This window comes from Lactuca virosa, chromosome 2 (assembly GCF_052849685.1).
Source record: "Lactuca virosa cultivar CGN04683 chromosome 2, Lactuca_virosa_CGN04683_v6, whole genome shotgun sequence".
In the NCBI taxonomy this organism is placed as follows: Eukaryota; Viridiplantae; Streptophyta; class Magnoliopsida; order Asterales; family Asteraceae; genus Lactuca; species Lactuca virosa.
The window spans coordinates 237,666,386-237,683,199 of NC_136427.1; the positions used below are offsets into that span (position 1 = coordinate 237,666,386).

At 37.7% G+C, this 16,814-nt stretch overlaps 2 protein-coding genes and 1 pseudogene across 3 annotated transcripts; 2 read left to right on the forward strand and 1 right to left on the reverse strand.

Annotated features, from left to right (window-relative positions):
* Nucleotides 1–1,703: 1,703 nt before the first annotated feature.
* On the forward strand, nt 1,704–4,996 carry LOC145160546 (protein KINESIN LIGHT CHAIN-RELATED 2 pseudogene; annotated as a pseudogene). The gene is made up of 2 exons (XR_013738148.1): nt 1,704–2,029; nt 2,582–4,996. The product of XR_013738148.1 is annotated as a protein KINESIN LIGHT CHAIN-RELATED 2 pseudogene (transcript).
* Nucleotides 4,997–6,303: 1,307 nt separating this feature from the next.
* LOC145160548 (protease Do-like 1, chloroplastic) lies at nt 6,304–8,716 on the forward strand. Its single transcript, XM_079079791.1, has 7 exons — nt 6,304–6,790; nt 7,072–7,194; nt 7,329–7,500; nt 7,609–7,646; nt 7,718–8,069; nt 8,165–8,299; nt 8,379–8,716. Exons 1-7 carry the CDS (start codon nt 6,390–6,392, stop codon nt 8,454–8,456), a joined length of 1,299 nt encoding a protein of 432 aa, XP_078935917.1. The 5' UTR covers nt 6,304–6,389; the 3' UTR covers nt 8,457–8,716.
* A 1,335-nt stretch (nt 8,717–10,051) lies between these two features.
* On the reverse strand, nt 10,052–12,879 carry LOC145160547 (phosphoglucan phosphatase LSF1, chloroplastic). Its single transcript, XM_079079790.1, has 7 exons — nt 12,349–12,879; nt 12,124–12,230; nt 11,584–12,040; nt 11,316–11,509; nt 10,805–11,239; nt 10,565–10,709; nt 10,052–10,495 (listed from the first exon to the last, which is right to left on the reverse strand). Exons 1-7 carry the CDS (start codon nt 12,667–12,669, stop codon nt 10,376–10,378), a joined length of 1,779 nt encoding a protein of 592 aa, XP_078935916.1. The 5' UTR covers nt 12,670–12,879; the 3' UTR covers nt 10,052–10,375.
* Nucleotides 12,880–16,814: the final 3,935 nt, after the last annotated feature.

Consider the following 16,814-nt stretch of genomic DNA (forward strand, 5'->3'; position numbering starts at 1 on the left):
TTAAACAGAATTTGAATAGACTTGAAGCATTTTTACCATGAGCATGTCAATAAACAAGGGGAATTCGTTGACTCGTTAGTCGAAGACCAATATGTAAGTTTTTATTACTTAAAAATGAAGTAGATTGTTGTTGTTTTTGTGTTATTTTGAAGTATATTGACAATCTTCGTGAAATACAAAATGCTTTGGTTGGTGAGATTGCTTTACAAACCCAACACATAACCGGCTCTGGCGGTGATCTGAACTCCATTGATTGGGTAGGCACATTTGAGAAAGTGTTAGGTGCTCGAAGGGGGCATATGAGAGACATCGGGCCTAAACCTCCTTTCGCAGCAGGTACAAGTGCTCCGTCTCGGTGGCAGACACAGTCATAGTCACCAACACCACAACCAACATAGATATTCATTAAACTCTTAAAGAATTTGGTATGTTGGTACTTTGTTGTGTTGTTAAGAACTTAATGCATTTAATAGTAAATTTTGGTAGTTTGGTGTTTTGCTTATTTGTTAAGTGCTTCATTCTTTTGTTATGAATTTGGTAGTTTGGTAGTTTGTTAAATTGTTAAGGACTTAATTGATTTGGTAATTTGATAGTTTGTTAAATTGTTAACAACTTAATGGATTTGGTAGTTTAATAGTTTGTTAAATTGTTAATGACTTAATGTGCTTGAGACTTAATTGTTAAGTAATAATAATTTGTGTTTTTAGTTTAATATTTTAACTTATATACTTACTTTGTATGATGTGGATGTTAACGCTTTTCGTCAAAACCCAGCGTTTGTGATGGTAATTGGAGACATTATCCGCTCGTTTAGTAACAAAACAACAATGCGAGCAACAATGATGGGGAAAACGACGATGGGAAAGATGACTAGTATTTCTTGTTTTATGTTATGAATGATGTTATTATGGATTTATTAGATTATGGATCAGATCGACTAGTATTTTATTTTTATTAGGTCGTTTATGTAATGTGGTATATTTTGTTTATATTATTGTGATGTTTTATGTAATGCATATTTCTAGATTATGATTTCTGTATTTTTGTAAATTCTGCATTTTTATAATATAAACAAATATAAAATATAAATTTTATTAAAAAAAATTCATTAGCGGCGATTGCTTTAGCGACGCCTGTAATCAATTGCGACGACAATCAACCCCAGGAAGCTTTTTCAAAATAACTTCGGCCGTCGTCGGAAAGTTATTTGCGACGTCCTTTTTTGCGATGACATTGGCTTTTAGCGATGCCGACTATTAGATACAGCGCTAATAGTGACGATTTTTTGAGTATTGCGCATTTGCGACAATATGTCGTCGCTAATACCTTTAGCGACGATTTTTGTAATTACTTGTGACGATTTTTGTCGTCGCTAATAGTGACTTTTTTGTTGTGAACCTTCTCCACCCCACTCTTATAGAAATACTTGATGTTTGAATCTTGATCATTTCTCAAAAGTTAAGATCCATCTCAAATTCTCAACCAATCTCATTCGTCCACTTCATGTAATTTTGTTATCTGACCTTTTATGCATCTCTAATCAACGGTCTGGAATTTATATTTATAAAATTAAAAGAAATGTTAGTAAAATGGAAATACATGTATAAAAAATAATCCCCCCATGAAATAATAACCGAAGAAAAGCGATTGAGAAATAAATAAAGGGAGGGAGGGAGAGGAGTGGTTGTGCACGGTTGGGGAGGGGGGGCGGTGGTTGTGCGGAGATTAGTCGTCTTCAAACATCCCTCCTCTCTCATCTCTTCCACACTGCCATTGTTGTCTATATTTAACATACCGATTCTCCACATTTCCAGATTTTTTTTCTCTTTTTTAATTTCTTATTGACCACCTTTTCTGCCTTCGAGTTCTTCAATTAATTAGCTTCTCCTTTTCTCTCTCTTTTTATGCATGTATAAAGAGAGATAAAAAGGAGTCGTGTGTTTTATGTTGCTTGTTATCTGTTATTGGTCTTTGATAGCATTAATCATATACAAAGGAGATTGGATTGTTATTTAGGTGAAATATCAAGGTACGTAATCAAATTCTTGTCACTTTTTGTGTTTGTAATGTTATTGATTCGTTTCCACGTTGTTACATTTCTATCGTTTCCCAAACTTAGGTTAAACATGCTGGAGTTTTCAGATTTTTTAATAGATTGGTTTATCTCTTCGATCATGCATAGTTTTGATTTTGATTCTTGATGTCGATATATAATTATACAAAATATTTATTCGATTGCTATGATTCTGTTCGTAGTGTTTTCAAAACGAGAAATAATTAACACTTTGTTTCTAGAAGTTGCGAGATTTCAATTTCACAATAAGCATGGGTGCATGCCTATATGTGCTTATAAGTTGTGAATTGTGATCGATCTTTGACATTTACATTATACAAAAACAATTGCATGATCGTCGTTACGAATTGAATTAATAGTTTGCAATTATCTGCACCACATTTAGACAATTATCTTGTTCAAATTTCAATACCTCTATTTTGGGTCTTGTATGTTGTATGTAATGTCAACTGAATATTTAAGAAAGGTTTAATTAGGTTGATTAATGGGGTTTCTTATCGTATGCAGAAACAACAGTACTCTTGGGGCAAATCGCATCTAATTAAGCCATTAAGAAATAAAAATGGCGGAACTTAGCGTACAAACAGGCTCATCTCACCCCTTGTTGGCCCATAAAGACCTTTTCCTAATCAATCCTCCGGGAAGCCCATTAAGCACACAAGAGCTTGACAATAACATCATCGACTTAGACAAAGCCAGTCCTCTAGCTCCCGACACTTATGAGCAGTTGTATCTTGATGCCTTTGATGTGCAAAGCTTCAACCACTCTCCTCCAAGACTTTCCAGCGTATCATCATATGCTACTACTCCAGAACCAAAACTCAATGAACCAAAAATCAATAAACCAGAGCTACGCTGTCGTACTGGAGGAGACACTAAGCCTACCACCAAAAAGCCTGTAGTTAATAATGTTGAAAGCAAGGTCATGAAGACATTGAATCGTTCTCCAAGTACAAAAAGTGTAACAAGTACTGTATCTTCTCCAAGATCTCCAAGAATCCCAAAGCCAAAAATAAGGAGCAGGTCTTTTCACGAAAACAACCTCCCTCTACCTCTCGCAAGCCCAAGAAAAGTCGAAAAGAGCCCCATTGCTCCCACACAAACACCTCCAACCGGGAAAGAAGATCCGGCATTTTTAGGGCCTTACTTGCTTAAACAAACGAGAGAATTGTTGTCAGCAGGGGAGAATCCAAAGAAAGCTTTGGAATTGGGTATAAGAGCAATGAGAGCATTTGAAACCAATAGATCTCAGAAACCCAATTTGGAATATGTTCTATGTTTACACATCGTAGCAGCATTGTACTGTAGTTTAGGCCAATATTTTAATGCAATTCCTCTTCTAGAACGTTCTATCGAGATTCCAAGTATGGGTGAAGGCCAAAATAACTCACTAGCTAAGTTTGCGGGGTGTATGCAGTTAGGCGATACATATGCAATGCTTGGATATATCGAAAATTCCATATTATGTTACACAAATGGTTTAGGAATCCAAAGACAAGTTTTAGGTGTAACAGATCCAAGATTTGGAGAGACATGCAGGTATGTAGCCGAAGCTCATATTCAAGCTTTGGAATTCGATGAAGCCAAGAAACTATGCGAAATGGCTCTTGACATTCACAAAGCAAATGGGACAACTGCTTCTGTAGAAGAAGCAGCAGACAGGAGACTTATGGGTCTTGTTTGTGATGCGAAAGGAGAATACGAAGCTGCACTTGAACATTACGTGTTGGCCAGCATCACCATGTCAGCCGCTGGTCAAGACGCCGATGTTGCCGCCATTGACGTGTGTATCGGTGACGCGTATTTATCGTTAGCTCGTTATGACGAAGCTGTTTTCGCGTATCAGAAAGCATTGAATGTGTTTAAGTCGACAAAAGGTGACAATCATCCATCTGTTGCTTCCGTTTTCGTTCGTTTGGCTGAGTTGTACAACAAAATGGGAAAGTTCCGGGAGTCGAAATCTTACTGTGGAAATGCGTTACGAATTTACGAGAAACCGATGCCGGGGAGCCCTAACGATGAAATCGCTAATGGGTTTATCGAAGTTTCCGCGATTTATGAATCGATGAATGAACTTGGTCCAGCGATTAACCTTCTGAAGAAGGCGCTGAAAGTTTTCGGGAAGGTTCAAGGTCAATTGAGCACCATCGCGGGAGTTGAAGCTCAGATGGGGGTTTTGTATTACATGATGCGGCTTTACAACGATTCGTATGATTACTTCAAGATCGCGGTTTCGAAGCTGAGAGTGGTGGCGGAGAAGAAATCGGCTTTATTTGGTAGTGTTTTGAATCAAATGGGATTAGCTTGTGTCCAGATTGAATTGTTGGATGAAGCTGCGGATTTGTTTGAAGAAGCGAAGGGGGTTTTGGAGGTGGAATATGGTCCTCATCATCCGGAGACACTCGGCGTTTACAGTAATCTGGCGGGAACTTATGATGCAATGGGTAGATGGGAAGATGCGATTGAGATACTTGAATATGTGGTGGGGATGAGAGAGGAGAAACTGGGAACAGCGAGTTCGGACGTTGATGATGAGAAACGACGGCTGGCCCAGTTGTTAAAAGATGCACGCAGGGACCGAAGCAAGAAATCTTTGTCGCTTGAATTTCTCCTTGAGGGTTAAATTAGTCGAGTATCTCTCTTAATTTATTTAAAACCAATCCACATATTGATCCAAATGTATGAAATTCCCATGTGCATATATGCAGATGCTTCGTTTTTTGTATATCCTTGGGGTTGTTTAGGCTATGGCTATGGAGAGCCTTTTAACTGTATCAATGACATCTCAAGGGTAGCAGAAATGGTTCACTTTTCAATCTTTATTGTTGAAAGTTGCTCATGGGATGAAGTTGATTTAAATACAGTAACACAATCTTGTAAGTTTGTTGTACTAATTTGAGTTTGTAGAATAAATTTAACTCCTTTCAATTTTTAATCTTTAGAGCGTATTCTACAACTTGGGTTTTCTACACATTGATTCATGTGTCCTTTTTATGTGATCGAGATAATTATCAAATGCATTAACAAGCAAACAATAATATTCTAATCGATTTGGGATACATCACTTAGTTGACTACAAAACTGTCTCTAGTTTTCACATCCAGAATTTACATTAAACTAACAATTAAGATCTTTCTCTAGAAAGCATCCAAAGCAGCTCCTATGGCAAAAAAGATCACCATCTTAACATATATTGTTACTACTACAATCACCATGCATGGAAGTAATCACATCTGTCGTCCCATTTGCTCATCCTCTTCCCTTCTACCAAATCTATTCCACAACCAAATTAAAAGGGACTTCAATCTTCATAGCTATACGGACACAAGTCCTTTTACATATTTTTTTTTATCTTTGATTTCATCATCATCACCTCTCTATATCCATGTTTGGCGACCCGAAAACGTCCCTCCAAGACACCTCAGTTCTCCCTTGGACTTGTGACCCTCCAAACATAGAAACTTCATTACTCCTCTAATGAAGCTCTAAAACAATTGTTTCGTGAATGATCATGTCCATGGATTGCTTCAACCCTATGCAATCCAAGGAGAATAATTTGTTCCAAGTAAGTAACATGGTTGTGAAAGCTTGCTAATATACGTCCCTTTAGTTTTCCAGTTCTCGAACCGATAATACCCGACTCTGTCTGCTGACACGTAGCCCTTGAACCACTGTACTCTTAAGATCAAATTAGTTTATACGAAAATGCACTCTGCACCTCCTAAACTCGCAATGTCACAAAAATTGAGCTCAACATATCTCGAATTCAATCACACTAAACGAATCGATGACACTAAAATTACTAACGTTATGTTTTGAAACATTAATTTTGAACAAAAATAATTTAACTAAAGTGACATAAAGATGTTAGGGGTCATGTGGCACAGTTTAGTCTTTAGGAACAACATAAATCGAACCAAACGAGTTGGTTTTTTAATTTTGAAAAGTTAAATAATTGATAGTTTTGATTTTTCGGCTTACAAATTACAATGAACTAGTGAAATAGAAGCATGATGTTATATAGTTTTTTTTTTTATTTTTTATTATCTTTATATATGTTTCTCATTGACCTTTTTCATAATTTTGTTTCAAAAATAAGTAATGAACTAAAAAAGACAATACAAGATAATGATATAATAATTTACGAGAAAATAAGTTTGTTAAATATGAAAAATATTCTAATCATTTGGTTTAAACTTTGATAAAAGAAACATAAAAGCAATGTGGAAAAGAAATACTAAAATAAAATGATCCAACAGAAAACGAGAAAGCGGTGACCGGTGACTGACTGACTGTCTAAGCACACGGAGCAGCAATGGCTGCCTATTCACTTCTTTCCACATGCGCCTTCTCTTCTCTTCCTTCCCATAACTCCACCATACCTTCTCTTTCTAGAACCCTCTCTCTTCGCACACCCAATAGCTATAGGCATACCTCCTGCATCGTCGCTTCTTCTCTTCGCGAACCTTCTCACCCCACCTACTCTCCGACGCCGGAATCTACCCACAGATCCTCCTTGGACAAATTTATGAACTCGTGCTTCGTGATTTGCACTTCCGTAGCTCTTTCCGCCTCTGTTTTCGTCACCGATGTGGACTCAGCTGCCGCTTTCGTTGTCGCTACGCCTAGGAAGTTGCAGACGGATGAGCTCGCCACTGTTCGTCTTTTCCAGGAGAATACTCCTTCTGTTGTCTACATTACCAATTTAGCTTCCAGGTATTTAGCTTACTTGTTCCGATTTCAATGGATACTTGCTTTGTGTCCTTTTGCTGGATTTGATGCAGAGTGATATAATCGAAGTATTGAGCACAATTTTTTTCTGTAGTATAGTATAACCGTAAATGATCCAACTCGTTTGCACATATTTTCATTTTTAATGCTCATTTCATGAGATCATTAGAAAAAGCTATACAGGTTATGAACTTATGACGCTTAAATGCTTACATTTGGCTTGTTGATTTCGTGGAATCAACTGAGATTGATATTATGTGGTTTAGGCAGGATGCGTTTACTCTGGATGTGTTGGAGGTGCCTCAAGGATCTGGATCAGGGTTTGTTTGGGATAAAAACGGTCACGTTGTCACAAATTATCATGTTATACGCGGTGCATCCGATCTCAGGTTTGTTGCTTTTGGTATTTCCATTGTGTTGAACTATGAACTGATGGATTATCTTCCCTATTAAGTTGTGTTAGAAATGTCTATGAATCCATAACTTTTATCTGCTAAGATTGAAGTGATGTATGTTTGTTCAGAGTAACTCTCGCTGATCAAACCACTTATGATGCAAAAGTTGTTGGTTTTGACCAAGATAAAGATGTTGCTGTATTGTCTATCGATGCACCAAAAGACAAATTGAGACCAATCCCAGTTGGCGTGTCAGCCGACTTGCTTGTTGGGCAAAAAGTTTTTGCTATTGGAAACCCTGTGAGTGTGGATACATATATATATATATATATATATATATATATATATATATGTGTGTATGTTGTGTGTTTTCTGCTAATATCTCCATAACATGTTATCCCACTGCAGTTTGGGCTTGATCACACACTTACAACTGGTGTCATCAGGTATGAAATTAGTTCAAAAGACCTAGTTTTTAAAGAAACATGTTTGGAATTTGATCCGTATACATTTATAGTGGGCTAAGGAGAGAAATAAGCTCTGCAGCAACTGGGCGCCCAATCCAAGATGTAATTCAGACAGATGCTGCAATCAACCCTGGAAACAGTGGAGGGCCACTTCTTGATAGCTCAGGCAGCCTTATTGGTGTAAACACAGCCATATACTCTCCATCTGGTGCATCCTCTGGTGTTGGGTTTTCCATTCCGGTTGACACAGTAGGTGGAATTGTTGACCAGTTGGTGCAATTTGGGAAAGTTACACGACCAATTTTAGGGATAAAGTTTGCACCTGAGCAATCAGTGGAACAGCTAGGAGTAAGTGGAGTGCTTGTCTTGGATGCTCCTCCAAATGGCCCAGCTGGAAAAGCGGTAATTTTGTAATTTTGTGGTTGTCTTCTTATTAATTATCTCACTACTTCACTTTTGCTTCTGAACCTTAATAATTTGAATTTGAATTTGTGCAGGGTATTGTATCAACAAAACGTGATGCGTATGGGAGACTTGTATTGGGTGATATAATAACATCTGTAAATGGGAAAAAGGTTGCTAATGGGAGTGATTTATACAGAATTCTTGACCAATGCAAAGTGGGTGAGAAGGTAAGTTCATGGTGAATTTTGTAAGGTCCTTTTCAGTATGTTAAAGATGTAATTGGAAGTTGTTTGTGGATGGTTTCAGGTGACTGTTGAGGTGTTGCGTGGTGATCATGTGGAGAAGATTCCTGTTATGCTTGAACCAAAGCCTGATGAAACATAAGAGGTCAGTTTAATGTGAACTTGTTGTATGTTTGCTAGTTGTTGGGAGATGGGAATCATGATTGATGTGAAAACTGCAAATAATAACTAATCTTAGATGGGATGTCATATAGGTTTTGAATCTGAAGTAGAATAAGAAAATCCCCATCTGAATCTATTTGTTTCTGTTGTAATCGTAAAACATTTGTAAGGAAGTCGGCAAATTGAGAAAAAGAGAATGCATCATCTGTACTTTAAGGTATGGTGAAAATCTTTAAACAAGTTGCCATTTATCTTGATTGTCCTTGAATTTCAAACTTTGATGAGAATAGGGAATTTTATGCTTGTGGGGGCTACTTTATTTTGATTGTTATAATTATAGTATTAAGGAGGAAGTTAATTAGTGTAAGGTGGTGTTTGGATTTGAGTTTGAAAAAAAAAAAAAAAAAAAAAAACAAACAAACAGTTACTTGCTTGTGCGGTAGCAATTAGCAAATATATGTGGTGGCAAAACACTATAAGGTGAGAAACACTTTTTGGAGTGTTTGGCAAAAAAAAAATCCTTATATATGTAAACAGTAAAGTAACCAAAGAGGGCAAAAACTTGATGGGGATTGAGTTGATGAAGGGCCAGAGGGATGTCAACGGATGTAAACTATATTCAGCGATTTTGTAAATGAACTATATATTGACTTCTTAAAAAGCCAACAAGTCAATAAGTTGTTTTGAAACTCCAATCCAAATGGGATGTCAATGGATTGATCACGAGTATATTAATGTTATTTTGGGTGTTATTAAATCTCCAAAGACCAGGGCTATAAACAAACTAAATGAACATGAACAATGACTTGTTTATGTTTATTCGTTTAAGTTGACTAAACAAACGAATAAACACAAACATATAAACGGACGGATTTTATTGTTTATCTTCGTTCATTTAACTAATTACCTTGTTCATGCTTGTTTGTTTATGTTCATTAAGGTGTTAAACGAACAAACTTAAAACAACATAAGTTGACATATATGAACATGAACATCCAAATCAAGACCATAAAAGTTGACTGTCAACATTTTTCATATGTTGCTCGTATTTAACAGTGCCATTTTTTTTTATCTTTCTATTATTGATGTCCGTTCATTTATTAACTAAACGAACTTTCCGCCAAACAGTTTGTTGAATGTTCGGTTTGTACCGTAGTATGTGAGCCGCACCATAATGGCGATATGGTTATATGGCAACCTTATTCAACGATTTTGAGTTTTAGCATTTGGTCTTGATTTTTGTTAAATGATTGCAATAGGTTCTTAATACTTGTTTGTGTATGGTGTATAAAAGGGTTACTCAGATCTTGGGATACTATGAGAGATTGAAGAGTAAATTGAGGGGTCGATGAGTAAATTGAGTCAACTTGTAATGGGTATATCTATGTAGGTGATTGTCGGTGTTCCTTAGCTTTTCTGGATGTTGCATATTCAGTGAATATGGGTAGATAGACCTTTGTGTACGAGACGAAACAATTTTATTTTGCGAGAACTAGGGTATTTAGTGAAGTGTTTGTGTATACTATGTATGACTCGGGGATATGGGCATCTTACAAGTACACATCGTGCATGCCATTGTCGTCTACAATCTTTACGTATAGGAATAATTTATTTACAGATAATTGCAATGTATACATGTATAGCAAGTATGTATCTATGTATATGTATCAAATTATATATCAATTGACAAAATAACAAAAAGAAAGAAATTACCAACCAGATGCCAATGCCGGAATGCCAAAGATCCCATTATCTTGAAACTTCTTAAGCTTCAAACAGTATTCTTCATTAGTGTCACACTTGAGCAGACTCCACAAGTAAAATTTGTTAGATGGCAATGAAAATGAACGTTTGTTTCAAAGCCATTGTATTTGTATGTATGGTGTGATTGATATGCAACTATTTGGGAGCCAGCCTTATAGGACACACAGAGAATGCAACACATCGAGCCGCTTTTGCTAACATAAACCGCTCATTTTCTGTCAATGCCCTCTCAATCACTTTCACAATATTCGCATCCTAAAAAAAATACAATGTCAGTATGTTATGTCTTACTCTTACCCTAAAAAAAAAAAATTTCATGTATACCTTCTTTGGATGTTGAATAGAAGGCCTCACACTTGCCACGTCACCAACCTCAAGTATATTATTAACATTCCCCCTGTCATCCCTTTCTGTAGGTGAAGTTGTTGAATGCCTCCAATCCCCATTCACTATAAACTTGTAATAATACCTGATCAAACAAACATCTCATCAAATTAATTAGTCACATCACATAGTTTGACCAAAATAGTCAACATAAATTAAAAGTAGAATGCTAAAACTTACTTCCCTTGTGCAAGTCGAACTTCAGCTTCATATCGTGGCCCACCTTTATGTATTGCCTTAACTGGTTCTTTCCAGTTCCCGGTGAAATCTCCAATTAATTCCACATTCTCTCCCTCATGTCCATTCCACACAAACGTGACAGAATGGGTAGCGGGCCCCTCATGTTTCCCATTTTCCACCATAGCTATCAAATCCCATGTTGCCCATGCAATTGCTGCTCTATCAGGACGACACGTGTGCAATCCAGATACATAATTGTAAGCTGCATGAAGTGAAGTATCAGTCATCCAATGAAGATATGCAATCACACAAGCAGGAGACCGGTCAAACCCATTCGTGCAAGTCACATAAACACAATGGTTCTTTTTCAGCAACCGTAAAAGAAGCCCCACACAAAACGGAAGTTTGCTCCTCATATCAAACGAGTCTCCTTCCCTGTAAAAAAACAAGATTAGAAAAGCAGTGGAAAGACAAATTTGCCCCCAAGGAAAAAGTACAACTTGGATTTTACCTTATTGGATAGTTGATCATCAGGATATTATACTGTTGACATGATTCGTTGATTGCTTTTGAATTGATTTCCCAATTGTCTGCTTCAACTCCACCTTGAAAGTTTAGTACAGCAGTGACTCCGGAGACATTAGCTAAAGTCTCTATATCAGATTCTGTTTGTATGCATGACCCCACATACATTTGATCTGTAATCTGTAGGATAACAAGCCTATCATTGTAATTTATGAATCAAGTTGTTTAATTGATGTGGAGATCTGAATTCTGACCTTGCTATAACGCATACCAAGTGAATGATCATAGTAAAGTTCTCCTTTAGAACGATCTAATGCTTTGATATATTCCTCAAGTGGGAAGCCACCATGTGACCAGTCATCTCCAGATCCTTCTTCAGAGAAAATGGTGACTAGTTGAGTAAATGGTTCATCGGGAATATTTTTGCGTGTTCTTGCACGTGGTTGTCCGTTTTGGTTGATTAAAAGATTCCATCCTTTTGGTGTGGAAAATCTTGGGGTGAACATGATAAACCCTGAGTTCCCGTTGCCCTCGAAAGATGTTCTTAAACTTGATGTGAGTATTGATTTGTTCCAAGTGGCAATAGGAACACGACCTCTGTTAAATTGGACATCTAGATCGCTTTTGTGATGCAGATGTTGAATTGGGAAAGGGGAGAAAGGTCTTTCCAGAACAAGACTACAAAGTCCGGATTTCTCTAACATCATCTTCCTGCAAGGATGAAACCAGATATTTGAATAGATCAGAAGAGATGGAAAGCTGTAAGATATGGTGGTAAAGGTATATGAAAATACTCTGCATCACTGAAGTCCTTAATCTCAATAAGACTGCCACCAGGAGATGCGCTTGCCTTCTTCAGAGTGTCACCCACCATAATTATTCTCGATTTCTCAGCATTGCCCTACACAAGAATCGATACATCTTTAAAAAATGCAGTAAAAATGGCGAAATTGAAAAGTTACCTATGAAACCACAGTAAATTTGAAAATTGTTGCAGATTAAGTGAGAAAAATACGAACCCCTTTCTTCATGGAATGAACTAAGATCTTGCCGTCCAAGGACAGAGCGAAACGAATCCCAAGCGGTTTCTCTAAAGTAACCATATACTCATTCAAATTCATCTTAAATCTGGAATTCGTCGACGCAGACATCGCAAAAACCCTAAATCCTCTTCCTCCTGAACCTACTCTTTGCGTCTTCTCCAAAATTCCAACTCCATTGATCAAACAAAACTCTTTCCCCCAAAACGAAGAGCACATTGAAGTGTGACTCGATGAGAAGTTTCTCAGACACGGAGATTGGCAGAAAACACCGTAATTCGAAACTTGAAGCAGAGACATCGGAGATTAATTAATGGTATGTGAGGAATTGCGGTAGGGTTTTAGTATGATCGTAACAAGATCGAATGCCAATAGTTTGAAGAAATCAAAGTGGGTGTATACAGAGGATTGGATGGTAATGGTATGGGGTAATGGGGTTTATTGAGATTGGAGCAGAGTGGTGTCCTCGGTGCAGGTGAAATCATGTAAGCTGGCTGGATAATTCGGGAAAGAGAAGCCACATAGTCAGTCAACCTTTGACCTTTTTGCGGGATTTACACACCACGTTAGTTGCGATGGGACCCCCCTTCCACGTGTTTCACTTTAACTTTTCTTTTTGTTGCCACGCGAGTACACTGTAAAGTGATTACTTGAAGTTGAAAAGTCAAAAGTTTGTGGTTGAGCTCGATAGTTCTTTTCGACTATATTATGAACCGGTTTGAAGTTTTGAAATATAAAATTCGGCCTTTCTAAGATTAGTCCTTTCGAACATCTATATAAAATTTCTCCTTAGTCCTTAGGCCCATGTTTGCAAAAAGCCCAAAATTTGTAAATTTAGACCTATGCAATTGTAAGCCACCCTAAGGGGAAAAGAAATCATGCTAACAAGAAGGGCCAAAGTTGGATGTTGTTTTGGGTGGTGCTAAATTCTTGACGGCCCAATCACGCGAATGGAAACTCAAAGGCCCTCAAATTCAGTACTCCGTTTCAATAAGGTAAATTATTTTTCAACATCTCAAATTTATGATTTTTGTCTCTGGACATCTCAATTCTAATTATATATGGTTTACTATTGGATTACACCTTGAAACCATATGTGAGCCATTTCAAAAGTAACCTTGTCTAGCGTTTACATCCGATAGTGTATCGTCTCTCAAGCTCTTTACTTTATTATTTAGTGTTTACATCTCAAAAGTAAAATACATATGTTTGTGTTGTTTTACAAAATTTGTCTAGTGTATTATCTTTGTTTCACTCACTTCCGACCCATAAGGCGTGCAAGTTATACAACTGCTAGAGGTGGACATAAGGACCGTTTTTTTTTTATAAAAAGACTTAAACTTGACTCGGGACGAGTATATGTATATTGTAGGTGGGTCACTTGACCCGCCTTTTCTCTTTTTTTTTTTTTTTTTTTTTTTTTTTGTTAAGAGGTTATTATATATAAATACAAAATGTGACCTACATTAAAATTTTAAAGTGAACTACTTAATATTTTAGGAAAAAACATATATATACATTAATTAAGATTTCAAAAGCCCACATTTGAATTTTAATAGGCCAAACACCCAATTTGTTTAAAGTATAATCTAATAAAATAGTCATATACAAGTTAACGATAGTTAGATATACAAAAGAAAGGAAACAATAAACAATAAAAAATACGTTCTCATCTTCTCGTTCTTCCCCCACTTCACATCATACGTTGTGACCAAAATCGAACCATAATGGAACCAAGTCGTTAATGCAAATTCATAAACAATCGGTTTTGGTTGTCGGTTATTGTTACAAAGTATATTTTCCCATAGAAGAGGCGTATAGCCTTCACGAATTATTATATAATCAAACATTACAAAGTGGGCCAAGTATCAAATACAATGGGCTAAATACATAATGGACTATATATCTATACAACATAATAATAGTGCTAACATCCCCCCGTAGTCGGAACGGGAGGTCTCGTACGGATGTTCGGACTGGATCTGAAAGTCAATAAATAGAGTAGACAGGAGCCCTTTGGTGAAGATGTCACTATACTGAGACGACGAAGGAACGTGAAGAACACGAACCTGACCCAACGCCACCTTATCACGCACAAAATGAAGGTCAATCTCGATGTGTTTGGTGCGTTTATGCTGAACCGGGTTGTTAGATAGATAAATAACACTGACATTGTCACAATAGACAAGAGTGGCAGTGCGAGGTGGATGATGAAGGTTGCAAAGCCAACTAGTCTCAGCAACGACATTCACAACTCCACGATATTCAACCTCGACACTGGACCGCGAAATGGTGGTTTGTCGTTTAGACAACCAAGAAAGAAGATTCTGACCCAAGAAAATACAGTAGCCGGATGTAGATCGCCTAGTTGAAGTACAACCAGCCCAATCAGAATCAGAGTATGCAACAAGTCCAGAAGAAGGAGATGCGTAGAAATGTAATCCGTGATCTAGAGTTCCTGATAAGTAGCGAAGAATGCGTTTAAGAGCAGAGAAATGAGGATCATGTGGGTCATGCATGCAAAGGCACACCTGCTGAACAACATAAGAAATATCAGAGCGCGTGAAATTCAAATACTGAAGAGCACCCGTAAGACTGCGATAGAGAGTCGGATCCTGAACCGGAGGACCGGAGCCATTAAATTTGGCAAATGTGTCGGCTGGAGTGTGATGTGGGGTTACAATTAGATGTGTGTGCACGGTCAAGAATCTCGGACGCATACTTCTGTTGGGATAAAAACATCCCATGACTGTCACGCATGACTACAATACCAAGAAAGTAGTTCAATGACCCCAAATCTGTCATGGAGAACTTAGACTATAATTTGTGAATAATCTGCTGAAGAAAATTGGTTGTAGAAGCAATCAAAAGTATATCATCAACATAAAGAAGTAGCTAAGCAATCTGAGGGCCCTGCCTGTAGATAAAAAGAGAAGAATATGATTTGCTGTTAGTAAAACCAAGTCGAGTAATGAAATGAGAAAATCGATGGTACCATGCCCTCGGTGTTTGCTTAACCCATAAAGAGACCGTTGTAAGAGACACACATGATCAGGAGCCAAGGGGTCATGAAACCATGTGGCTGATGCATGTAAACCGTTTCTTGGAGATGACCATTTAGGAACGCATTTTTGACATCCAACTGATTCACTGGCCAACGGTAAGAAAGAGCCAGACTAAGGACGGTTCGTAGAGTAGTCAGTTTAACAACCAGGCTAAAAGTCTCATCACAATCTATCCATGATCGCTGACTGTGACCATTAGCGACCAACCGCGCCTTGTAACGAGATAAAGAACCATTTGCATTAAGTTTCTTTTTGAACAACCAAATACAATTAACAATGTTAGCATTTTGGGGTCGAGGTACGAGTACCCAAGTTCTGTTAGTAATAAGTGCATTAAATTCATCTTTCATCGCATTTAGCCAATTAGGATCACGAAAATCTTTGTTATAGGATCGTGGAGTGGGAGAAGATGGAGATATAGACTCGATATGCAAGTTGAGTTTGTGAATCGGTTTAAAGATACCATGAGACACCCGAGTAACCATGGTATGAGTTCGGGCAGGAGCTGATGGAGGACCACGTGGTGCCTATGTGGCAGTCGGTGTGCTAGAGGGGGTGGAGTGAGCGACTAAGTGGGTGTCACGCCAGAAGGAGGAGCGACCGCGACAGAATTCAAAACTGGACTGGAAGGATAAGTAGTTTGAGATTCGAGAGGGCGAGAGGGAGTGTTTGGGTTAGTAAACATGTTATGGGAATCGTCAATGTTAAGGAAGTTGTAATCGGGGGAGCCATCGGAGTCATAGATCTAAAGGGGAACACAATTTCATTAAATGTGACATGGCGAGAAACGATGTTCTTTTTAGTGTGAAGATTGAGACATCAGAAACCTTTGTGATGAGATGGGTATCCAAGAAAGACACACAGAACGGATCGAATTTGTAGTTTATGAGAGGGGTTGAGATGAGGATAACAAAGACAACTGAAAACACGAAGATGGGAATATAATGGTTGTTTATTGAAGAGTTTGTGAAACGGGGTGTTGTGTTTGAGAGCGGAAGACGGAAGTATGTTCAAAAGATGGGCTGCCATATGGAGTGCTTCCACCCAATAGGAGGGTGGAAGATGAGCTTGAAACAATAGGGTACAAATCATATTGTTTAGAGTGTGAAGCATGCGTTCAGATTTACCGTTTTGTTGGGACGTGTAGGGACATGAGAAACACTTGTGAATATCGTGTGTGTCACATAGTTGATGAAAGTGGGAGTTGTCATACTCCTTGCCATTGTCACATTGAAAATTTTTTATGTCCGTCTTAAATTGGTTTGGAACATAAGCACGAAATTGAAGAAACTTAGAAAAGACTTTGGATTTCTTTTGAAGAGGATAAACCCAAACAAAATGAGTGAATTGATCAAGAAAAATCACATAACATTGAATGCC

Excerpts from the sequence above, each read along its gene's own strand:
- LOC145160548 (XM_079079791.1), top strand. The coding sequence starts at position 6,390 with ATGGCTGCCTATTCACTTCTTTCCACATGCGCCTTCTCTTCTCTTCCT. Across the intron at positions 6,791-7,071 it reads ATTACCAATTTAGCTTCCAG|GCAGGATGCGTTTACTCTGG; the intron begins GTATTTAGCTTA and ends TATGTGGTTTAG. Across the intron at positions 7,195-7,328 it reads CGCGGTGCATCCGATCTCAG|AGTAACTCTCGCTGATCAAA; the intron begins GTTTGTTGCTTT and ends ATGTTTGTTCAG.
- LOC145160547 (XM_079079790.1), bottom strand. The coding sequence starts at position 12,669 with ATGTCTCTGCTTCAAGTTTCGAATTACGGTGTTTTCTGCCAATCTCCG. Across the intron at positions 12,231-12,348 it reads TTCATTCCATGAAGAAAGGG|GGCAATGCTGAGAAATCGAG; the intron begins GTTCGTATTTTT and ends ATTCTTGTGTAG. Across the intron at positions 11,510-11,583 it reads TTGGTATGCGTTATAGCAAG|ATTACAGATCAAATGTATGT; the intron begins GTCAGAATTCAG and ends GTTATCCTACAG.